Consider the following 25,996-nt stretch of genomic DNA (forward strand, 5'->3'; position numbering starts at 1 on the left):
AGTAGAATGCAAAACAAGCTTTGCAAAAAGCAGTTGTGCATCTCAATTCTTTCAACGAATTTATCCCTAAATTTCCTAAATGGACAATCGTAAACAAAAACAGCATATATAATATAGTTCATATAGAAAAACATGAGTCAAAATGAATATTAGAACTTATATATATATATATATATATATATATAATAGATCAATTTGCAAATATCAAGATTGAAATTTGAGCGAAAAGATAAGTACATAGCAAAGAAGTCTATTACATCTTTCTTTGAAAAGGGATATCCTTTAAAGAACGTTAAGAAAATGGTGAATTGAGAATTATGCCTTAATCATGATACATAGACAACATGCCTTAATCAGACATAAACAACTAGCAACTCCTCACCACACTTTACTCTACCCAGAAGTGGTGAATTGAGAATTATCTACGCTCGAACTTTGGAGCCCAAATGTGTTTTCCCTTGATTAAGTACTTGGCTTTAGGCATGCCATTCAGAACTATTTGAAGGTCAGAAGCAGAATGCAAAACCAGCTTTGCAAACAGTGGCTTTTACCCCCTTGGGACTTTTTGCATCTCAACTCTTTCAACGAAATTATCTCCAAATTTCCTACTTGGGCGATCACAAACCAAAAAAAATTACACAATATAGTTCATATATTGAATTAATTCTCAATGCTTGTTGCAATATATCTCCAAAAACTCGAAGACAAACATCTGGAAAATTTTGAATAACCCTAGGGATAATCCCGAGACGATTATCATGGAAGAAACGAAGAGAGACCCCATTTTTTGTTAATCTTCGAATAAGAGGAATAAGATAATTGGAATTACTGTAAAGGAACTCATCACTCTTTATACAATTCAAGCATAGCACAACTTCTTCAGCCAATGCATTGATGAGACTATCAGGCCAAGGTTGAATGTCATAAACCACATTTTTAGCATGTTCGACCCAAAGAAGTAAAGCCATCACTTGCATGGATTCACCTGGATCACGTCGGAGATTCAAAACAAGCCTGGCAAAGATGTTTCGATCGATGCTGTGGAACAAATTGATTTGTTCTTGGGAAAATCGTTTGAGTCCTCCAAGGAGTAGATGAAGAGGAAGTCATCATTGTGTTTGGGTTATTATCAAAAATCGGCTTTAGGATTTTTATAGAAGGGAAATGGTTGCTATTGAAAGAAGGAGTTGTAACTTTTGAATATGTGTTTTTTCTTTTTTAAATTTTGTAAAAATGATAGATTTGAAAGAGTTTCTTTATTAGTTTAAAGGAAAAATCAAAATTCATCAAGATTATTCGGGAAGGAAATATTACCAAATTCAATTTCTTATGCCAAAAAAAAAAAGTATAAAAATTTAGACATTACATAGAGTTCATTTTAAGGGTTGTTTTTTCCTTCAATATTTTGTATTGAGATAAACTTTCTTCTTTTAAAAGAAAACAGCTAAATTCATAACTAGATTGAAATTCTTTTCTTATTTTTATACACACAATATAATATATATCATAAATATAATTTTGATTCGAGAAAGAGAAAATTCAACTATTTAAGTAAAGTAATTCATGCAACTATCATTAAACTTATTACTTGTATGTCATAAATATGACCAAATGATGAAAAGTTGTAAACACAGGTTTTAATTATAAAATTAATAATAATGTTAAGCTCCAAGATTTGAATGGTTGTCCCCTAAATTTACTTGTGTGCCAAATTGTTAAGAGCGAGAACACTAATCCTCTTCATTTTTTATTTCTTTCATTTAATTTATAAAATATTTTGGTTGCTTATAAAGTTAATTAAAATACTATTTTAGGAAATATTTTTCATTTAAAGTAATTTTTTATCAAATTCAAAAAAAAAAGAAAAATACAATATTTATAGATTTCTTTCTACAAATGTCAACATTTTCCTTTATTTAATAATTAACTTTAATTTGATGTAGAAAAGCTACAAAAAAATAAAAGATATAATGTTCAAAAAAACGATCAACTATTTTTAAAAAATCAAATAAGTTCTCATTCTTATTTTATATTCAATCAAACTCATGTATTTTTATTTTGAGTCAAATAAACTTTTATGATTAATAGTTCACTAACTGTCATTAATTAAAATATCATTTGTCATTTTATATTCACATGGCACTAACATGACTTTGATATTATTAATGTAGAACGTGAAAAATAACACATGATTATATCATTATGTCACATTAACATATCACATCATCATCAATTATAATATATTAGTATTCCATGTTATTGCCATATGGCATATGACAAATAGTATTGTCTAAATATTTATTTGATTCGAAATAAAGTATAAAAACTTAATTTAACATAATAAAAGTATAAGAGCTATTTAAATTTTTCTAAATAGTTTAAGGAGTTTTTGACATTATACCAGAAAAAAATAATGAGGTGGCTATTTACCTGATTATATAAGATTAGAGTACCCTATAAACAATAGTGTTTAAATTCGAACTCGTATAAAGAAGGAAAAACACTCACGACCTTTACCAACTTTGTAAACAATTCATTTTATCATATATTGAGAAATATATGAAAAGTATATCTAGTCAAATTATTAATGCGATAATATTAATATATTTAAATTAAAAAATTAAATTATTAATTATGTTAAAATAAAATGAATATCATATCATATTACAAAAAAAATGCTTTTCAAAAAAAATATAATAAAAAAACATAATTACTATTATATATATACTTTTAATATAAATATATTTACTTTCTATTTTGTGTTAACTTTATAAAAATTATAATTTATAAAACTATTAATTATAATATTATATATATATATACCATTGTTTATATAAACATATAATATATATACTTAAAGAGAGGCTGTAAGATTAGAATAGTTTTAAAATCTAATTATTTTTTTTTAATTTTATATAATTAAGGACAAACCCATATAGTTAATTAAATTAATTCATGAAATTTTTATCTCTAGCACCAGTAATAAGATTGCGTAATTCTCCAAAAAAATTAATTCATGAAACTATGATTATTAATTAACTTGTAATGTCTTTTAATATATGTATTTTATATATTGTGTTAATTTATAAAAAAAATAATTATTAAATACTTTAAATATAAACATATTTATTTTCTATTTTATATTAACATTACAAAAATTATAACTTATAAGATTATTAATTACAATAAATATACCTTTGTTTATATAAATTTATAACATATATATACCTAAACAAAAATTATGAGATTAAAATAATTTTAGAATCTAGTTATTTTTTTAAATTTCATGTAATTAAAGATAAACTCATATAATTAATTAAATTAATTTATAAAATTATGATTATTAATTAACTTGTAATGCCTTATAATATATACACATTATATTATATATTATATATTATATTCATTTATAAAGAATATAATTATTATTATATAATTTAATAATTACTAAACACAAAATAATATTGATTTTATTTATAATTTAATAATCTCAATATATTAATAGTAAACTCTAGCTCTTTTCTTTACCTATCCACAACCGCTCCTTCTGCTTTCGTTTCTTCTCCTAGCAGGCGGCCACTCCCTTCTTTTCTTCCTCACTGCTCAAGTTCTCAGTGCTCAATCCTAGCCACCGATCCTCCATTCAGGTAAATCTCATCTCTTTTTTAGTTTCAAATTTTGGGCAGCTATTGTGCCCAAAATTTGGTGGCTTTTTAGCCTTAACTTTGATATTTTTTTGAAAAGGAAAGCTGTATGTTTATGACCATTAAGATCAGGGCAAAGAATGCAGTTCTGGGTTTTCTACAAATAAAGGGCATATAACATGGCAGCCATACCTTTAAGTCACTAGTCACTAGAATTCCTCCAAAGGGGCTTCAGGACAAGTATGATAGCTTTGCCCAACTCGTTGCCAAAATTTACCCCACTGAAACCATACCCTCAGTGGCTGGAATGAGAGACCTTCTTGCTTCCATGTAAAGGCAGAATTTTCCATCTGTACAATCTTTTGTGGTTCCTTTTGAAGTTAGAGAGCTGTTGTAGCTTTGCTGTAATTATTCTTCTTGTTAACTGTAATAGACTATTTTCCTGAGGGTTGAGCAAAATCAGAGTAAATCAGTTACTCACTTAAATTAAATGTGACTGGAGTCAAATTGTTTGATTTAATTGGTCTATTAAATTAATTGGTTTAAAATATTTACTTTAATTAGTTTTTTAATCGATTTTTTATTTTAAAATTTTTAATCAATCCACTCAAAAAACTAAATTAATTTTTTATAATATATTTATATATATTAATATATATAATATTTTTTATATATATTAAGAATAATTGATAATAAACTTAATTAATAATATACTTAAAATATATTAAGTTATTATATATATATACACAAATTATAATCATAATAATTTAATTTTAATTATATTTGTTTTTTTATTTATAAATTTATATTAATATGAAATTACAAATTATATATTTTAAATAATATAACTTATATGTTAATATTATAATATAAGATAGTAAATATCTTACATATTAATATATTATAATTATTAAATTTTACTAATGCTTCATAATATAAAATGTTATAAATATATATGTATATATAAAATTATATAAACATTATATATATATTTAATTTTTACATAAGTATTACTATAACTTATAATAAATTTTATTTATATGATTATGCATAATAACTTTATTAATTATAATTTTAGTTTTTATAACATATTATTTATAATTAGTTATTATTTATACAAATTTTGATATAAAATATTATAACATATAAGTTTGTCATTAATTTCATATATACATAATAAAGTAAGATTATATATTTATACATATATTTAATTTATACATAAATATTACTATAACTTATGATATATTTTATTTATATGATTACACTTAATAAATTTTTTAATTGTCGCTTTAATTTTTATAGCATATTGTTTATAATTAATTATTATTTATACAAAATTTTGATATAAAAATTAAAATTTTATAATATATAAATTGGGTCATTAATTTTATATATATAATAAAGTAGTATATTATATATACATATATTTAATTTATACATAATTTGTGTATATTATAATTATGAATTAAGTTTATAAATTTTAATACTATAATTTGTTAAAAATGTGATAAAGTTTTAATCTATTAATCCAAAAGCAAACTAATTAAATCAATTTTATGTTTAGTCATCATTTATATTTGATCGATTTTTTAAAAATATTTGATCCATTTGATTATTAGTTATGAAGGATCAATCCACCCATTTACCTATTCTTAATTTTCTCACCTCATATTTCAATTTATTTTTGAATCATCCTTTATATTCATTCATTATCGTATAAAAGTTAATGTTCAATGTAAATAGCCGTTGCTCCGCTTTTAATTTTTAAAAAAATTCCTCCAAGGGAGTTTATCTTCTTCCTTGGCTTCTTATTTTTTTGTGTTTCAATTATTTAAATTTTATTATTTATGTGATTTTATAAATTTGATTATTAATAAGTTATATGAATATGTAGGAAAAATATTATTATTTATGAATATGGGTATAAATTTAGATTTAGATAAGTATTTATGAAGAGTATTTTTATATTATTTTTTAAATAATTAAATTTTTAAATAATTTTTTATAATTATTAAATAGTGAATATATATTAAGAGTCGAGTTAAAAGTAATAATTTTTAAAACTATTTAATAGATAATAGAGGTCGAGGACTTTATTTATTAATAAGGCTCAATTATATTAGGAGGAACCTTTACCTGTTGCCCAAAAGCCGCCAAAACCAAAAATAACAGAAGAGATGAACAGCACGAGATTTCTCTTCAGCAATGGCGTCGTTTCTCGCTCCTCCGAGGCTCCTCCTGTCACCACTTTCCTCGAATCCCTTCCAGGTACTCAATTCAATTATCTCTCCATTTCTTCAAAGAATTTTTGTTTCAATGAACAAATTTTGGTTCTTTTTCCTTTAACAAAAACTCACTGAAAATTTTGCAAAAATTTTATTTAATTATATAAAATTCTGTGTTTTTTGTGTATTTTACTCTCAGGGGCGTACACGACAACCAGAACACACGAAAATGGATCGACCCTTTTGTTTTGGGAAAGGCATATAAAACGACTAGCGAATTCTGCAAGAATCCTACTGAATTCAAAGCCTGAACTCATTTTCAAGCCAACCAAGAAATATCCATTGTTTTTATCTCCCTTATCAATCACTTCATCAATGAAATGGGAATCGAGGATTCGATCATTGGTTAATAATTCAATGAACCAAGTGTTACCCATTGCTCTGAAGGAGAGGTCTGACGGGGAGGAGTTGGCAGTTACAGCTCTTGTTTGTGGGGATTTTGAGAAGCTGAAGGAAATGAAGAATGTGGGCGATGATGATGGATTTTTTGGTGTTCTTGATGTCCATTTGCATGTAGGGAATTATGTTCCTCCGGTGTTCGGTATAGACGAAAATGGGGCACATTTGGCTTTGGTGGGTCGTGGGAGGGATGTTGCGGCTGCTAAGTATTCGGCTTGGGTAAGGTTCGTATTGTATTTGAAAGATAAGAAGTTAAAAATTTTCAAGGAGATATTGAAACTTTAAGATGGAGGTGGGAGAAAAAATGGCAATTTTGACTTATCTAAATTCCTGTTAGGTTTGTTATTATTCTTTTGTTTGCTTCTAACATACATGTGAGGATATTTATATTATCGAATTTTTGGTTTTCTTATTTCTTGTTACTATCCACTGTATGAATATTAATTTTAGCATTTTGCATTCTAGGCAGGTTAAGAAAGCCATTGGACAAATTGAGGCCTCCTTCGGTAACTGAGCTCTTGTTGTCAAATGATGGTGATCGGATACTTGAAGGCTGCATAACCAATTTTTTTGTCATTTGCAGAAGGGTGAGTGGCTAAGAATTCAAAATCTATGTTTGGATGTGGGTTTTGCTTTCATAAACTTTGATTAGATCAGATGGGTGAGTTCTATATTAGCAATAAGAATTATTTCATGACTTGGCAGCACTCAGCATTGAGTTGGGAGAATGATTACATGACCTATGAATGATGCTTGGACATCTTTCATGTATTAAATGATTTTCTGGTTATAGATGCTAACATATTGAGGAAGTTTTGAATAGCATGATGTTCTTGGCAAATCAAATCAGCATGGCTCAAATGCAGAAAATAGCGACTTTCAAGATCTTTACTGCTGTTTTCAATCCTTTATTGTCATTTTTTTATAACTTTGGGGTTTTTATATTTATGCTTGTGGTGGTGCTGTGTGCATGTGGCTATGGATTTTTATGTGGTTCCTTAGTTTTTCCTCTTAAGTTTTATAATTTATATTATGCTGTGGAATATGCTTTTAGGATAAGAGTGATGATTATGATAGTGCATATTCTGTTGAAGTACAAACAGCACCTATTACTGAAGGTGTCCTTCCAGGAGTCATACGACAACTAGTTATTGAGTAAGCGCTTCTCTTGGCTTCTAAAATTTTATTATCTTTTATTAGTTCTAAATCAGTTGATGGAGGTGTCATGTAGCACTATAGCAACAAAGTTTGTTGCAACATATTTAAGTCATTGGATTCATTTACAATCAATTTAGTTGCTTAATTGCTTATGGCTTCCTGATCAAGTGGCATGCCCCACCCCCTTGCCCTTCCTTTTTCAAAAGGCTTGAGGTGGAAGGTACTGAGTTTGGTTAATGCTGGCTAGGTCCATAGGAGACTTCCAAAATGTGAAGAATTATTTCCATTTCATTATTAAGTTCATGCTTCCTGCTTACTAGGTGGCTAACATTTGGTAGGTTCATTGAAGTAAATAACCATCAACCTGTTATAGCACTTGACAGAAGAGTTAGGAAACTTTCATCAGTTCAAACTTCCTAATTCAAATTAAACTAATAAACTGATTCTTCCTAGGATCTATCACACTTAATGATGAAATTTTTTATCTGTGCAGAGTATGCCTGAGCAAGGGTATCCCTGTGCATGAAGTTGCACCATCATGGGAAAAACATGGACTTTGGGAAGAGGCTTTTGTTACAAGTAAATTATTTTTTCATTCATTCAATTCTTTGTGGTTACCTTTTACCATCATTTTTCGGAGGGATGCCATCGCTTTTATATGTTGACATCTCGCTTTTGCTTTTTTTCATTGCTATTGACTTTTTCCATGTGATTAGACTAGGTGCACTCATACGAGGTCTATTCAGCTGCCTCAAAATTAATATTCTTAGTATGGACCAGCAATTAGGATCTAAACAAGTGCTGAATTTTAAGTCTAATCTCTACACTACGATTTGTATCTCAAGCCTGAAGATTTAAACAGAAAAATCAGTTGAAACGTTTTAACCATGCAAAGCTGTTAATAATCCTTCAGTTTTCTGTTTTTCCCCAGTGTTTTGTTTAAGAGACAAAATTGGCCCAACGATAGATGTCTAGTTACAGTGGAACTTTGAAATAGAGGATGGCGATTATCAAGTACCCTAGCAAAGCAATTGTTCAGTTGTGGTTACAAAATGGATTACAATTGAACATTTCCTTTTTTCATTTAATCTTTCTTTTGTTGTCCAATATGTAGGTTTTTCTTTTTAACTTCATCATTTTTATGCTATCCAGTTTTCATGATTTGATTTTAGATCATTTTACTCTAAACAATTCTTGATAAGCAAAATTTTTTTGTAGATAGCTTGAGAGTTATACAGCATGTTGAGACAATTAAAGTTCCAAGTTCATGGGAATCTCTTGGTACAAAATGTTCTGAAGGATTATCATGGATGGAGAAGGAATTTGAGGTGTGATCTTTCTTACAACAGCATTATTGACCTGGGATTTTAAATGGTGCTGTTTTCTCATAATTACTTCTTCTTTTTTTCATTGAAATCAGCAGGGTCCTGGGATGATCACAAATGTCATACAGGTAATATTCGATGAGCAGCTTATTTAACTATACCATGTAGGACAAAAAGTGAATGTGTGAAACTATTGCATATATTAGGAATAAAAAAGATGGGAAAGTACAAATTGTTTAGAACATTAAAGTATAGAATGCCATTTTGCACCCAATACGGGAAACAAAAGTTGCTTCATTTTTTTTAATTGTTTGTTTATGTTTTCATGGAGGAGCAGAAAGAGATCATGGAGAGAGCTTGCATGGAAAGGTACCCATCAAATGAGTTCCTATAACAGACAATGGATTTTAATGTGTTGTAAGATCTTTATGCACAAGCAAGACAAAAACCTTGTATAGTGTGGCATCGATCCCAAAGCTGATGTTATACTTGCATCACAAGCATGAATTCCAGGTGTGAGTTTCTTGTGCCTGTTGCACATGCTGGGTACATATTTATCAGGTTGAGGAGCTGCTACTTGATTTCAGGACTTACATGATTGAAACTGAAATTTTATTGGAACAGAGGTAACTTTGTCTGCCTTTAGCGTATAGTATTCATTCATGTGCAGTCAGCCTTTTCTAATTTTTGATTGTTTGATCAGTTAGCTGATTAGAGGGGTTCTTCCCAGACTTTTGACCGATCATGTGGCTTGTAAATCGACAAGAATTATACTTCCATTTTGGATATACACTGGGTCATTCTAGTTTTTGCCTGTTCTTTGCTGAACTGTTTTATCTGTACTCAAAGTGGCTTTACAGACCTTGTGTTGGTACCCTTTGGTTTTACAAGAGAATTGTCCCATTCCCAGGCAGATATGCAAATTTTCAAACACAATACACAGGTACACTGCCAGTGATGGTAGGTTTTTTTTCAGTGTCACCTGAAACGTGAATTAGCAAAGCCACATGCATTTTCAGTGGTGTTTCTGTTAGCTGACTGCTTTGACACAATACAAGCATGACCTGCCCTTCAATTATAATATTTCAATGCCTGTACTGGTATTGTTAGCCTGGTTTCCTTCTCCTCTTGGGCAGCCACCATTGGCATTTCCCAGATTGATGGTTAGCATGAACTGAGCTGCAAGCAAAGCAGAGCTTACTTTAATTTCTGCTTTTCTTTTATCCTTTTCTAATTTTCTAGTTACCTTTGTTTCTGATCATTGATATCATATTGCCTAGGACATAGGAAAAGGGGTAATTAAAGCCACAAAACTAAAAAGTAGGCTGAGCCTGAGTCTAAAGTTTTGTTAGACACATGCTGAGGTTATGGTGCAGCTCACCTAGTTGGCCTATTCATCTAGGATTGGGCTTGGATTATGACATCATTGCCAATGATATATATAAGTTGACAAGCTAGATGATTATGTAACAAAACTAGAATATAAAATTACTAAACATCAATCATTTGTTTCATCAACTAGCATCGGAATCCAAAATCACAAAAAAAAAAAGTTTTTCTATTCTTCTCTTTTCTTTAAATTAAAGTAATTTTTGTCAAGATCCTCCTTTTTCTCTAAATCTCAAAAAAAAAAACCAAAATCTATAAATCTTATATTTTGTTTTCTTAAATTAGAAAAAAAAAAAGAAAATTTTCAAAAAATTACTTCAATTAAGAAAAAAAAAAGGCAAGTGAGAGGAATAAAAAAAATAAAAAATGTTCATATAGTCACATCAGCAAGTTATAAAAATAAAAAAAATAAATTGATATTAAATTTAATAACAATTAATTTATTGTTAAAATTAAAACCTTCTTTACATCAAAATAAAAGTTGAAGCATTCCTTTGAATTTAATAAAAAATTTAATTAAACAAATAAATATAATACAAAGAGGTTTTTTTTAGAAGTTTATGCCTATATTTTAATAACACGAGATTTATAAAAGTTCAATTTAATAACTAAAATCTGAGCCTAATGAGTTATGACATTATATTATATTAATTCTAAATTTAACAAAAAAATATATCTAAATTCATCATTCCACATTATTATTTTTTTTTAATAACAACACAAACAAAACGAAGAACTCATGAAAAATGTGAAGGATAATTTTTGAGAAAGAAATCAGAAAAGAAAAAGGAAAGAGCTGATAATGGTGGCTTACCGATCAAAGCCACTGGAAACAGCCCAAAAACGTGGGTGATATGAGAGAGAGTACAGAATACAGATGCTATAAAGAAGGGAAACTTCCTTTATAGAATAAAGAAAACCAATCAAATAAGAAGAAAAATAGAAACAAAAGCCAACGGTTTTGATAAAAACCGAGAGTCCGAAACCAAAATTTATATAAATAAATCAAACAAAACCCAAGTCTTTCTTTTGCTTTTGCTCTCTTTCCTTTCTTCTCCGTCGTCTGATCTTCTTTCATTCATTCCACCTAGTAAAAACAAATACTTACTAACCAGCTCGACCAATCCCCTCCTCTCGCGCCAAATACAAACAAAAAATTACAATTTTCTTCTCTTTCTTTTTTCTACTCAGGTTCGTCTCTCTTTTTCTCTCTTTTTTTCTAAAACCCTTGTATTTATGTATGTATGTTTTTTGTGTATCTGGGTATGTCTTTGTTTTCGCGAATAGTGAAAAATGATTTACGGGTACGCCTATCTTTTTGTATGTATGTATCATGTATGTATGTATGTATGTATGTAAGCATCTGAGTATGGTAATTTTTACATATATGCATCTAGGTATCTCTTTGTTTGTTAAAATTCTGATAAATGATTAATGGGTTTTTTTCCCGATTTTGAGGTTTGTGTATGTATGGATGGATGTGTGCATTTGGGTATGTTTATTTATGCAAATATGCATCTGGGTTTCACTTTGTTTGTTAAAATATTGACAAATGATTAATGGGTACTGATGGGTTTTTTTTTCTCTGGTGGTTTTTTTTCATTAGTGATCTAGGTTTTTTTGGGGATATGGCGGATGGTATGCAAGCGGGGCCAACGAGTCCGGCAGGAGGAAGTCATGAGAGTGGAGGAGAGCAAAGCAGTCCTCACTCAAATGTGAGGGAACAAGACCGTTACCTTCCAATTGCTAATATAAGCAGAATCATGAAGAAAGCATTGCCTGCTAATGGGAAAATTGCCAAGGATGCTAAAGATACTGTTCAGGAATGTGTTTCTGAGTTCATCAGCTTCATCACTAGCGAGTATGTAAAATCTTAATCTTGGTTTTTTTAATTAATTTGTTGATAATTTTTGTTATATTTTATTTTCTTGAATTTGGTGATTCTGAAATTGTGGAGATTTGTTTGAGACTTTGGATGTTTGTTTTGGATGCGGTGATTCTTTTTGGTGGTTGGAAAGTTGGAAGCTTTAGCAGGTTTTTTTTTTTATTATTTTTGGGTTGTAAAGGTCTAGTTTTTGTGGGATTTGATTTTTAGTCTTTATCAGAAAGTATGGTATTTGTTTTCTAGATTGTGAAATTTGGATGCTTTTATTTTTATGTAAATTACTTAGGACAATGTCTACTGTCTAGGAATTTATATCTGAGTTTATCAACTTCATCACCAGCAAGTATGAAGAGTTTTGGTTTTACTTTTTTAAAGCTGAATTAATGTTGTTGGGGATTTTTTTTTTCTCTTGAATTGTAAATCCGGTGTCTTGAGATTGGGGGATATGATTTTAAGACTTGGTTTTGGTGCTTGGAAAAGTTAGGAGCGGCTTGGTTGGATTTTTTTTACCTTAGGGTGGTAAAATTATAGTTTTTGATGGATGTGAGATTTGGGGTGTGAGGGGAAGTAGGATATTGGTGTTTTGGACTATAACATTTGGGTCTTTCTTATGAGTATCTTTCATATATAATCTACAGATTTGTTTTCCGAATGTTGTTTCATATTGGTGCTTGTTTCTTTTTCCTTTTTCTTTTTCTTGAATTAATGTACTTGAGAAGTTTATTACGTTGGTGTATGAATTGTAAATTATAAATTTGGTGTTTCCTGAAATTGAGGATGTGATTTTGAGACTCGGACCTTTGTTTTTGACATGCTAATTTTTGGTTTTTGTAAAAGTTGGAAGCTTGACTGGTGATTTTCACTTTTGGATGATAAAGTTTTAGTTTTTGAGGAATTCACGTTTAGTTTATATTGCAAAGTAGAGTCCTTGTTTTTTGGGTTGTGACTTTGGTGATTTTGGGGCAGGTAAAGGCTCAGTTTTGATGGATGTGATTTTGCTCTCAGTTTCATGAGAAACAGCATGTTTTTGATTAACATCTTTTCCCTTTTCTTTTGTGACTGGTGTGAATATTGGTGCTTTTGGGAACAGGATATCATTGGTTTGCTTGATTTTTTGGATGATAATTACTATTACATTAGAGCTTGCTTTGTGTGTTAATGGAAAGTGACGTTTTTGTTTTGTTAATTATGATGGTTTCTTTTTGGAATTGAGGTTTAATTTTGTCAAAATGGTTTGGACTGTTTGTTTTGTAGGGCTAGCGATAAATGTCAGAAAGAGAAGAGGAAGACAATTAATGGGGATGACTTGTTATGGGCAATGGCAACATTGGGGTTTGAAGACTATATTGAGCCGCTTAAAGTATACCTGGGGAGGTACAGGGAGGTATGTAGGGCTTTGACTTTTAATTTTTATGCTTATTTTGAACTTCCTGCTTGATCCTGGATTAGGCCATTAGAAGATTGTGGTGCAGTTTAGAAAAGGGAAATTTGTTGTCCTATTCTGCTCCATTTTGTTTGTTAATATTATTGCGTGAATCATACCAGTAAATAATCTATATAAGGCTCTATTGACATTAGTTAGAAGTCCAAAGCTCAATAGATGTTTTATTTTGTTGCCTGACATTTTCATACTAATGCTGTGTGCCTGGTCTCTATAATTTTTATCTGACTATTTTTTTTTTCTTTCTTTTTTGCCCTCTTCTTGCGACTGATGTTATCGGAATGATCATGATGTACAGTTGGAGGTAATTATACCCTCATGTGTATCACTGATATATTTTTTTTTAGTATGTATATTTTGATATTGTCTCCTCTTTAAGGCTAGGATTAACATTACCTGCAAACTGTGAAACTGACAGGGTGACACCAAGGGATCTGCTAGGGGTGGTGATGGATCTCTTAAAAGGGATGCAGCTGGAGCTCTGGCTGCCCAAAATGCACAGGTGCAACCAGGATACTTGCTAAAAATTTTTTACCTTGCATCTTTTTCATTCTGAAAAGTCCTCAACTTACATAACCATGTTTGAATTGGTGGTGAACAAATTGTGCAGTTTGCAATCCAGGGCTCATTGAACTATATTACTTCCCAAGTAATCCTCTCTCTCTCTCTCTCTGCTCTCTTATATATATAATATATATCCCCCTCTATTGTTTGGCATTATTTCATACAAGATTGTCTGTTTGTTGTGTACCTGTCTTTCCTTCTGATAGTAAAGAGTCTTTTGTTGATTAATGTTTAACTGCTCATTAGATTCATGTTAAAAAATTTGCCTTATCAGGCTTTGATTAGCAATAGATTTTACTAATATAGTTGATTATTTTCTCAGTCTTTTGTTTCAAATCCTTCCTTTCATTTTGGTTACCTGTGCACCATAAAATTTCCTTTTCTGATGATTTCATTAGAGTGAGGGTTCTTATAAAATATGCTTTGCATAAATCTTGATAAATAAGGGATTGAATAAGGTAAAGCATTTTGTGTCCTCAAAAATAGGATTTGTATAAATGTTGATAAATGAGGGGTTGAGTTAGCTAAAGCAGCTTAATAAGCTTATCATAATTATTCAAGGAAAAGCTCGTTTCACCAATTAGGATTTGATTCTTGAATATGAATGGACGAATGATAGGATTACAATGTTATAATTTTCATTAAAATTGATTGATTGGATGATAACTCATATGCATGATTTTGTACGTCACATTTCTTAAACCTTTATTGTCATTTACATGTTTTAGATTGCATTTAATATTAATACATTGACCCTATGATTCTGTCAAGTTCCATCAGGAATCAGTCGAGAATAATTAAGAGTTTTCTGAAAATCTATTATTGTTAGACAAACCCACACGCGCCCCCCCCCCCTAAAAAAAAACACACACACACCCCTTTGCCATACCTTTTTTCTCTCTTCTATCAACTGCAAATTGTAAACAAAAGTTCATCTCGAATTTTCCAGAAAAATTCCAGCAGAAACAGCGTGTACATGCTTGGAAACAAACTAACATTGATCCCAGGTTAAGGGGAAGGGGATAGCCGATACTCCTTTTTGCATGCTCTCTAGCCAATATGAGGCTATTACTTCCCACTGCTCTGTGTGACATTGTAGCACCCTGTCCAGCATACTGGAGCTAAATAGTGATGGTCTGATAGATAATGGATAATCAGATGTGATAAATCCCATATCAGAAGGCTTGAGAATAATGTGCTCATAGCAACTTTTGGCACACGTCTCTTAAAAAATTTAAAGACATTACACTCATATGTTGCATGTGTGATGCATGTTTTTATGTTGAGGTATATAAGGATGGTAGCTTATACCCACACCATTCTAGACTCATATGACGGTTTGCTACTAGTAGTAAAATTTTAGGATGATAGAATAGGATAGATAATCAAAATACTTAGCCATGTCAGGTGGTGATTAGTGATTACTGTACTATGCTAGTTGCCTTGAGCCTATCTTATAGACTCCTTGTTACAAATTTTAATAGCTTCGAGGAGAGATTCTTACTTCTCAATGGCAGGATATTATGACGATTTAAAAGGAAAGCCTATGTTGGCCTGAATTGATTAATAATAGGATAACTCTATATGATCAGCTTATCTCACGAAGCAAAATGAATTATGCTCTTTGTTGATGTACTAGGGAAAATATATACTGCATGTTGCTTAGTAGGGAAGGTTCAAAGTTAAAGGATGAGGGTAGTTAATAATTCAAACTTATGCCAAGCTAGATATTTTATCAAGTTAGTAAATGAAGACACCTTATCTATTTTAGCATTAGCAACTAGCTTCTTCGTTGTAGCGGCAATGAAATAGACCAGAGGGCAACACATGATGTGCATGTTCAGGGTAAAAACTCGGGATTTATAGTACAATTATTGCAAAATAGTATTTTACATTCACTAAAAGAAGGGTCTCTTCCCACCCTCTCGCTCTCTCTAAACCACTCTGGTCTATGTTTGCTAATTTGTATCTCTAATGATATGAAAAGAGAAATAAGTGCCTGTTGGAACTGTAATTTCACTTGTATTTCAGTGATTCAGGTTCCTTAAATCTTGCAGGCACAAGGACAGCATATGATCGTTCCCTCCATGCAAGGCAATGAGTAGCTGATCCTATCTTTCTTTATACAATTTTAAGAGTTCTAGGACTGGTTATATTGTGTAGTTCCAACACCTATAGGATCTTTAATGTGGATTCATCTTATTTATGCAAAGCTACCTACCTTGGGGGTTTTCGGTTCGCCTTTTCTTAGGTGATTTGGAGCTCTGTAAAAGGTTTTTAAGTGCTGTAAATTTGGCTTTTTTATCTGATATATAATTGCTTTGTGAATTGGAGAAAAAGAAAAAGTATTCTATACATCTTGCAAGCTTTTGAGCTCTATCAAGGCATGGTTAGATTGGTATCTAATGATCTGAATGCCATGCAAACCATGAATGATTTTGACTTCTTACATTTTCTTTGATGGAGATTTTGGCACTGCCAAAGGCTGAGTAACTGAACTAATTTGAAATTTGTACTATGAGTTTGCCAAGTTGTATCCATCTTAAAATCATTTTTAGACTTGGATTGAGTTTGACATTGGTTTTTTTATTCTAAACCTATGGTTTAAAATTTGTAAAATTTGATAAAATCATACTCAAACTCTCACTTAAACTGAAATTTCATCATGTTTGAGGATTTAATTATTTAAACCGAAATTGAGTGTACAAAGAATTTAATTATACAGTGGAACCCATGGTAAAGACTTGTGCGACTCTTTGAGCCTTGAGTCTCAACCCATGACCATCTTTAGGCTTATGCAGTTCTTGACCCTGGAGTTTTGAGCTTTGATCAATAACAAATGAATGTATCGATGTACAAAAGATTATTTTAATTGAAATGTATATCGTTCACGTTTATAAAATTTTTAAAATTTTTTATTTTTTAATTTAAAATTAAAATATTTTTTCATTATTTTTGAGATGTGAATGTGATATTTTTTCCTACTCAAATATTTCCTGTAAAAGGTTCAACATGATATTTTTTTTTCTTCCACTCAATCTGATAAATGAGGACCGTTGATCACTTCGTCTGCGTTCATCTAAAGGTGCTTGACAGCATAAGTTGAGTTTAAATTGAATCTATTTAAATTGGGTCTATGATCAATACGGGATTAAAATATTTTATGATTTGTTTCGAAGATTTGATATATTTACGTATTTTTTTTATAATAGAAAAAACATTACTAACCAAATTTAGGATTTTAATCAAATCTGGATCTTCCTTTTGTGGCTTGAGTATAAACAAATACGTGATCGCATGAGACATGAGGGTTGTTCTTAGGAACCCTTCCACACCACCCACAAATAACGACATCATACGTGGCAGAGCAAGATTGTGATATATGGTCGTGACCGCATGAAATCATAACTTTCCCTATCACCAATCAACAGGTAGCAGCACGGGACATCAGCTTGTGCTGAGGGTGGACACGTTAGATACACGTGAGTCAAAGACATTTGGTTCCAGCACAGACAGAGAGAGACGGCGTGGTCACATCATCTATTTCTTGTCGTGTGATCTGTCGCTTAAGCAAAGCAATGCAAAAAAACCAAGCCAAGCCAAAAGTACGGCGGTTTGCTTTTCTTGCTTACCACTACATGAAGGGCACAACACAAAGTAGAAAAGAAGAAAGAAAAAATAAAACCTGAAAGGGCAATGGTTTCATGTCTTCTTATCCACGACGTGACCATCATTCCTTGCCTGCACGAGCCAGCCAGCTCAATCCCGCCCTTCCCACTTGGCTTCTGCGGAGAAGCTATCTCTCTATGTCTGAAATTCCCTTTTGGCTGCTTCCCATGTAACCACATGAAAAGATTGTCACGCCATCACTCCTCTCTCTCTCTCTCTTCTCTCTCTCTCTCTCTCTCTCTCTCTCTCTTCATCCTCAAATTATATTAATGTCTACCCTATTATAACTTGAAAACACACGCGCAAGCATTATTATTGCCAGATAATTGATTTTCTTTAATGGGGTTTATCCAATATGAGTGATTCAGGATGCATTGGACCTCAAAAGCATTTTTGTTCGAAGAATTAATGGAAAACCAAAGTCGTTGAGCAGAAGACATATATTGATGATATCTATTTCATGAAAACCTTGTTACAACATGCAAACTACTACTATAAGATATGGAAGAACTAATTTAAAGATTTTTTAAATTGATTCATGGTGATATGATAAGGTTGGAATTGGGCCAAAGGGGTTGGTTTAAGGAAATTGGTGATGAAGAAGAAGGAACTGTTTAGCATGTTATTAATGTGTCCTACAATTATCATGTTAATGAGGCCTAAGGGTCATGGTGTCTTTCTCCTTTGCCAACTCACACCCTCAAAAGCTCCAGCTCACACCACTATCACCCCCAGTTGAGCCCTCTACTCTCATTTTTATAATTTGCTTTTATGGCATAAGGGGGCAGGCCAACCCCTCTTAGTCACATTCACCCCCCACCATAGACAAATCAACCAGATTCACATTGTTTTCCCTTTTTAAATTATTATATGCATAGAATTAAAAACACTTCACAAATGCAAACATACATTTGCTTCAAAGGTTGATTAGATATCTTAATTAAACTCTGTCTTTGATATATAAAACAAGACTAATGTTATTTCGTTCGATAATTAGATAATTTGACTACTCAAAAATGATAAGGGGTGTTTATTTTTTTTTGAATAATCGGATAATTAGACGATCCGATACCCTAACTTTTTTTATATAATATCTTTTCAATTTTTTTTAAAAATTTTCCCGGCCTTTTTTGTCATAGTATACAAATATGTGTTCTGGGTATTTGCATATATAGCAGAAAGAAAGAATTAGAACAGTTTGCTTTCTGCAATACAGCTGGCCACGTTTTGTGTACATGCAAAGAGAGGAGAGGAGAGAAAAGAGAGATGAGATTTTTGAGTACGTATCTGTTTCAGCCCTCACGTGGCCTTAGCCTTTGTTTTCTTTGAAATTCGAAACCAACTCAAAGATAAAAGAGACAGAGGCATCCCAGTCCAGCTCCATTGGCCATTAACCCTTTTTTATCCTTTTCTTTTCTTTTCTTTTCTTTTTTCTCTTGTTCTTGATGGAATCATATACAGGGCCATTTTTTCCAAGTGTAAACCACTCTCTCTACTTTGCAAATTGTTTTGAAATTGCTCTAAATTTAGTTATGATTAATTATGTCCATAACATTTTTGTTGGGGGCAAGAACCTCAAGGTGAATAATAGATAGACCAAATACAATAAAAAAACATGAAATTAATGGCACCTGGGATTAATTTTCTCTAAATTATGTTCTATAAAGAAATTAGGGTTGGATTTATTATTCAATAAAAAAATCACAAGAAAATCCTGCATCGGCATGTTCTAATTACGACATGTCTGAACGGTTAAAATTTGATTTTTTTTTATTTGAAATTTTTAAATTGAAAATACAAGAAAAAAAAAAGGAGAGAATTGTCTGAAATTGTATAATTTAAGACTTAACAATCCAAATCAATATATCAATAACATATCTTTACAATAATCCATTGCAAAAGTTGACACTTTTAGAGGTTTTTGTTGTGCATATGTTTGTTTATGGAGAGGATATTAGGTCAAACAATGAGGAATAGTCCGAAATTAAATTATAAACTTCAACACCCTTTGTTCTAGTAGTAGTCTACCAAGTGAATTGGCACCATGGTATAATAATATTGATCTAGGCTTAAAATAAAAGACATTACATAATACAAAATATATAAATTCATATACATTAGACATCCTTTTTCTTTCGAAATATATAAAAGTTATTGCAAAATTCAATCATACAGCAATTAATCTATTATCATATTGAAAACCCATAACCTCAAATACTATGAAGAGAGAGAACTACAAGCTTGAAATTTAAATTTCTATATCAAAATTGAATTATTCACTCGTGTTAAATTTAAAATAAAAATCGAATATTTTTAACCTAAATGATGTAATTTTACTGTATTAATTATATTTTTTGAAATTATATATATAGCACTATTTTTTACAACATATCATTTCTCAAAAATAAGAAAAAAAAAGAGAGGAGTAGCAAAATTTTGAGGTAGAAAGTGGAAATTTAATTGAATTTTTGTAGAATGGTGAGGAAGAAAGAAAAAAAGCAAAAGAAATGCGGGAAATGTTGTGGTGTCATTCACGCGCCAGTTGAAGAGGAGGGTTAGGAACTGAACTGCTGTGGTGTAATGTTGTCAGTCACGGTCAAGCGAAGAGCTTTGACGGCCTTTTTTTTTTTTCTTCTTTGTTTATTCTTTTTGATTAATATAGTTTTCTTTTCACCTTGTTGGATCACTTTGGCCACCCAAATTCTTTTTAAATAATAAGTCTTGATTTTTAATTAATATTTATGAATACTTTTTAATCATTTTAAATAATAATTAATTTTTTAAATAAAACAATAATTACACATAAAAGACAATTAATGTTTCCATTATTTAATTGAAATTTGGTGATATTAATATATAAAAATTATTCAATGTTATTATTATAGAATTAAAAAATATTTTTTAGGGAATTCATTAATCACAATTAGAATTTTTTTTAGATTAATTAGAATTTTATTTAAAAACTGAATAAATCTCATTTATATTAATAAAAAAAAATTAAAATAATAACTTAAAAATATAATGAACAAACATAACTATTTACATCAATTGAAAAGTTTTCTCACATCTACACCTTTATACATATTATAAATATAATCAATTTCATTGTTTATTTTGGGTTAAACTAAAATTCCAACACCATCTTAAAATTTTATGATCATAGTATGAAGATCCAAAAGTAAGCAACATTATTTATAAGATTAATTTACAATGATTTATTCTATTTTATTCAATTCTCTTTAATTTCTTCAATCAATGTCTTTCCCATTAGGATTGCGTTGATTATTCTCGTATCATTCATTACCTTACACATTTCTTTTGCACTTGCACTTGTCATATTATATATATATATATATATATATATATATAATCTACCTAATCTCAACATACAAACATTAAAAATATCAAATTTTTTTCGGATAATTAAGATGAAAAATAGCAATATTTAAAAATATCTAAATATCTTTGGGTGAATTCTAAAATTTGTTCAAAACCTAACGAGAGATGCTCGAAATGAGAAGTCATCCAATCCGTACTCTTGATGAACATGACAATATTCGACTTCTTTAAATAAAATTGCATGCAAAAGACCATGGACAAAGGAAGTAATTTTCATTATTATTAAGGAAGAGTTTGATTAGTCATTGAGACATATCTTGAGTGATTTTGAGCACTCTATGTTATATTGTATTTGTAGTTGATTTGGTCGTGTTTTTAGACAATGTTAACTTGTAATTATAATGTCACAATGAATCTACAATCGATTTGATAAGATAATAGACTTGAATAGACTCTCGTGTTAATTAACTTTAATTTATAATTAATTGATCTTTATCTTTAAAAAAAAAAGATCTTAATCAATATTGCTTTCACCCTAAGAAGGTTTAAAGATATATAAATCCCAACTACACATATATAGTTAGGAAAAATATTGAACATTAATTCTTATATTTTTGTTTTGTCTTGTGGGTGTTTGAAACATTGAAGACTTTCTTTATGACATGTAACCAGAAACCGCGTTGTGCATGTTAGTATTGTTACATAAAACCTTAAAAGGCCATTAAAAACACAACCAAATGTGCCGGTAATTGAGGCCTTCCTTGATTTATGCCTTTGATTTTTCATCCCCAAAATGGAAAAAAAAAAAAAAAAAACAACCACTACCCACCATTTTGTTTTGTTTATCACATGGGGTTGTGTAGAACAAACCATGGAAAAGACATTACAATTAATTTTCAATTATAAAAAGGGTCGTGCTTCCAATCATTTTTTTCTTATGAGATTCTTCCACCCTACCAAAAAAAATATCTACATTCATCATTCATATCTCACTCCTTCTATTCGATTGGTCGTTTTAATTTAATTATTTTAACCATATTTATTCTTCGATCTATAAAATTTTAAGATAAATAAAAAACAAAATAAACAAAAATCGATACTCATAAAATTTATAAATGACCCGATATTGTTTGGATTATAAATTTGATATGTATGACCTCGTATTACATTAAAAAATATGATCCGAAATTTGAAAAGTAAGGATGGGAAAGAAAGATAATGTGTATAAAATCATTTCTCTTGTAAAAGAAAAATTTTAATTTGTAATTCATATATATGGTATGTTTTGAAATATAATAATATATCAACTAACTTAACAAACTCAAATATTTCAATCATGTTTATTAAGAACATAGACCCATCTGTTTTGGAGTGGAGTTCATAAATTCAAACTTGCATTCTAAATGCACAGCATAAATTAATGCACTTGAAGAACTGTTTCACATGATTGATTTTTTTCACGATGGTTAGATATGTGCCTGTGTAACATGTACCATATCAATTTTCAATCACAATCACGACATTTAGATTAAGAATAATATTCAAAAAAAAAATTGAATTATTTAAAAAAATTAAATTAATTTTTTTACTAATTTTAATTTTTATTTTAAGTTAAATAGGTCATTATGATTAACGCTTAATTAGTTATAATTAATTAAAATATTATTTATTATTTTATACTCACATGGTAGTGACAAAAAGGATAAAAATATTATATGATCATATTATTATTTCACGTTATTATCTAATATGACATGTAAGCGTAACGTGATATACAATGATAATTAATATTTTGATTAATAACGATTAATCAACTATTAATTATAAAAACTTATTTGATTTTATATAAAATTATAAAAACTTGATTAAAATAGTAACAAAACTTATTAAATTTTGAATAATTCAATAACTTTTTTTAATATTATATTTTTAAATTAACAGATTTCTCAATTTTTCAATATTATTTTGTTAATTAGACCAATGGTGGAACAATTTTAATGGGCATAAATAGTGTTTCTCTTTATATAAAAGATTTCAAAAATTTTACAATGGTAAGAATGAAAAAATGGGAAAATATTAGAAATATGGTACTAAGTAAGTGTTGGACAGTCTGATTATTTGACAGTGAAACAAAATACGGAAAAAAAGAATAATTAGGAGTGATTTGTCCTCTTACAACTGCAATTCAGAGACTTTGACAAATGACAGCTAAGAGGCTTCTCGTGGGGATTAACGACGGGGAGTAAATCCTTTAAATTTTGCCATTTGGATAGTGGACCCCCTTCCAATACTAGGAAAAAGGGCTGGGGTCCCCACGTGATCATGTGCTTTGATGTTGATGAACGTCTGACATTTCTCAAACTTTGACCGTTTCCTTGCTTACTAGTTACCACTCAAATTATTACATTCAAGAAAAATTAAAAAAAAAACAAAATTATTTTCCCTTTGTAAGTTGGCCTTAGCCCATAGAAACTCAAATACCATCCTCTATGTATCTGCAATACAACATATTTAACTTGTTATATATATATATATATATATATATATATTTCAAATTATCATAATTTAATAAAAAATAAATAATTTGAATTAAAAATTGATAATATAGAGTTCAAATATGTTATATTTATTTATAAAGTAAATTTGAGTAAGATTTTTAAAACTCAATTCCAATTTAAATAAATTTTGAGTATCATTCTAGGAATATTTTAAACTCAAGCTCTATTATATATATTATATAATATTTTAAAAGTTTATAATTTGTAATTTGTAACTCCAACCAAAACTATTTCAACTTGAAAATTATCAAAGTAAAAATTATTCATAATTCGAAATGATCCAACACACCTGTTCACCGGCTCTATTATTTACGAATAGGAAATTTGCTAGCTTATATAAAATACCAAAAAATTTTAAGATTTAATTAAATAAAATATATAATTATGAAGAGATAATAATTATTTTTACAATATGATTTAAGTTATTGATGTGTAATAATATCATGGCGTTCTTGAACTCACAAGTAGTGACAAATATAAGATAAAATGACCCGCAATAATTATTAAATTTTTATCTTTTTTACATAATTATACCAAGAGAGATTAATTTTAATAAATATATTTGATTTAAACATGCCAGCGAATTTTGATGAAATGGCGTGCAAAGAGACGCTTTGGCTGACGACAATTTTCTTAGGACTCCACGTTGCGTACGTCAAAATTCGGTTAACTTTTGTGGGTCCCCTTCCGTTTTGTTGTACGGCTTTTAGCTGTGCCTCCAGTCTTTCCATCTGATCTTCGGCCCCTCCTCTTCTGCTACGCGTCTGCCTCGGCACGTGGATACACGCTCCTAAAACCTTTCACTATATAGTGAGATAATTCCACTACTCAAAAATAACATGGAAATAATAAAATAATCTATTTATAAATATTTATTATATTTTATAATTATTAGTGGAATTATCCAGTAATTAATTTAAGAAATTATGATTTATAATTTTGAAGGCGAAGCTTAAATGAAATTAGATTTGGGATTTCTATTGCAAGTTACAGTATCTAATATTTCTTTTATAGTTTTTTTTTGGATTATTTTTATTAATTTGATGGATGGGGTTTTTTTTTATAATCCAGTATAATTTTGAGTAAAAGAAGAATTTAAATCTAATTTTTTTGAGGGATATTGAATCAAATGTTCAGATAATCATCTCATTTTCAAGTAAAATCTATATTTTTAAAATAAGATATCATGACATTTTATATTTTTAGTTGAATAAACACCATATTTAAATTTGAAGATTGGGTTTTGATGACTTGCAACCAAAAGCAATTTAATTTGTAAAATTATTAACAATTGAGTGTTTTTCTTGTTTAAGATTGCCTTCTTTTACTTTGTGAGAAATTTCAATATAATTTTAATTCTTTCTTTGTTTTTATCACTTTAAAAATAGTATTATGGTAAAATTTTCAAATCTATGTGGCTGAGGTTGAGTTGATTGTGGGAATAGTTAAAACACATGCAAGCTAAAACATAGGCAAAAAAGAACAAAACACTAAAATCTAAATTTTGGAATAAAATATAAACTATGGCAAGTGAAAATTGATATATATTTTTTTAATAGGGTGAAATTTAAATCACTTTTACCATTTGAATTTAGGTTAAAATATATAGTCACGACCGAATTAGATTAAATTTTTATATTCGAATAATGAAAACAAAGCTTTAAGTAATAAGTAATAACTAGCAAAAGAAAGAAAACTAACAAAAAAAAAGGTAATATTTTGAGATTTTATAATTAACACTTTTAGCTCAGATTAGGATATAGAAAAATAATATAACATAATACCTAAAAAAAACTCTTGCAATATTTAAAAAAATTATTTTTTATTACTTTTAATTAAACTCTTATATTGTTATTTTTGATCATATAATTGTGTTAATATTAAGCGTTTGACTAATTATTATTATTCAAAATATCATTTATCATTTTATGTCATGTGACATTAATGAAATATACTAACATGTTATAGTGGATAACGGCTTAATCACATGATAATTTTTACTTATCACTTTAATATTACGTGAATATAAAATAATGAATGATATTTTAATTAATAATGATTAATTAATTATTAATTATAAAAATTTATTTAATTAAAAATATAAACAAAGGGTTTGATTAAATGTCATTGAAAAATAAAAATTTATTTAAAATTTTTAAAATATTATACCAAATAATATTAAATCTCAACAAATTAATAGAAGGATCCAAAATAGCAAACCATTCCCTAATGGCGCGTGGAGTAATTGCGAGTGAAATTTATTACAACTTGTCATACTTTTTAGTTTTTACCTTAAAAAGGCACATTCAAAATAAATAAAATAGAAAAAAACACAAAAAT

At 29.3% G+C, this 25,996-nt stretch overlaps 2 protein-coding genes across 5 annotated transcripts; both read left to right on the forward strand.

The window, feature by feature from the left end:
- The first annotated feature begins 3,536 nt into the window (after positions 1 to 3,536).
- LOC110425605 (D-aminoacid aminotransferase-like PLP-dependent enzymes superfamily protein) lies at positions 3,537 to 9,621 on the forward strand. Of its 4 annotated transcripts, XR_002446045.2 has the most exons (10): positions 3,537 to 3,647; positions 5,768 to 5,912; positions 6,069 to 6,552; positions 6,798 to 6,915; positions 7,383 to 7,483; positions 7,980 to 8,065; positions 8,705 to 8,814; positions 8,907 to 8,939; positions 9,149 to 9,437; positions 9,515 to 9,621. XR_002446045.2 is itself a non-coding variant. In XM_021440525.1 (9 exons), exons 2-9 carry the CDS (start codon positions 5,822 to 5,824, stop codon positions 9,203 to 9,205), a joined length of 1,080 nt encoding a protein of 359 aa, XP_021296200.1. In that variant the 5' UTR covers positions 3,537 to 3,647; positions 5,768 to 5,821; the 3' UTR covers positions 9,206 to 9,621. The 4 variants fall into 4 exon arrangements, 3 of the variants coding, with proteins under 3 accessions (XP_021296200.1, XP_021296201.1, XP_021296202.1); XM_021440525.1 differs by having other exon boundaries at positions 9,149 to 9,621; XM_021440526.1 differs by having other exon boundaries at positions 8,910 to 8,939; positions 9,149 to 9,621.
- A 1,980-nt stretch (positions 9,622 to 11,601) lies between these two features.
- Positions 11,602 to 16,381, forward strand: LOC110425048 (nuclear transcription factor Y subunit B-1-like). Its single transcript, XM_089785024.1, has 7 exons — positions 11,602 to 11,692; positions 11,807 to 12,061; positions 13,340 to 13,469; positions 13,664 to 13,669; positions 13,945 to 14,028; positions 14,137 to 14,175; positions 16,148 to 16,381. Exons 1-7 carry the CDS (start codon positions 11,667 to 11,669, stop codon positions 16,193 to 16,195), a joined length of 588 nt encoding a protein of 195 aa, XP_089641150.1. The 5' UTR covers positions 11,602 to 11,666; the 3' UTR covers positions 16,196 to 16,381.
- The last annotated feature ends 9,615 nt before the right edge of the window (positions 16,382 to 25,996 follow it).

This window comes from Theobroma umbraticum, unplaced genomic scaffold (genome assembly GCF_002168275.2).
Source record: "Theobroma umbraticum cultivar Fairchild unplaced genomic scaffold, ASM216827v3 scaffold_81.0, whole genome shotgun sequence".
NCBI lineage: Eukaryota > Viridiplantae > Streptophyta > Magnoliopsida > Malvales > Malvaceae > Theobroma > Theobroma umbraticum.

What these genes read in the sequence shown, in the direction of transcription:
- LOC110425605 (XM_021440525.1), top strand. Translation starts at nt 5,822, where the DNA reads ATGAACAGCACGAGATTTCTCTTCAGCAATGGCGTCGTTTCTCGCTCC. An exon ending in TTTTTGTCATTTGCAGAAGG is followed by an intron (nt 6,916 to 7,382) that starts GTGAGTGGCTAA and finishes ATATGCTTTTAG; the next exon opens with GATAAGAGTGATGATTATGA. An exon ending in ATACGACAACTAGTTATTGA is followed by an intron (nt 7,484 to 7,979) that starts GTAAGCGCTTCT and finishes TTATCTGTGCAG; the next exon opens with AGTATGCCTGAGCAAGGGTA.
- LOC110425048 (XM_089785024.1), top strand. Translation starts at nt 11,667, where the DNA reads ATGTATGGATGGATGTGTGCATTTGG. An exon ending in GGATGGATGTGTGCATTTGG is followed by an intron (nt 11,693 to 11,806) that starts GTATGTTTATTT and finishes TTTTTTCATTAG; the next exon opens with TGATCTAGGTTTTTTTGGGG. An exon ending in TGAACTATATTACTTCCCAA is followed by an intron (nt 14,176 to 16,147) that starts GTAATCCTCTCT and finishes TAAATCTTGCAG; the next exon opens with GCACAAGGACAGCATATGAT.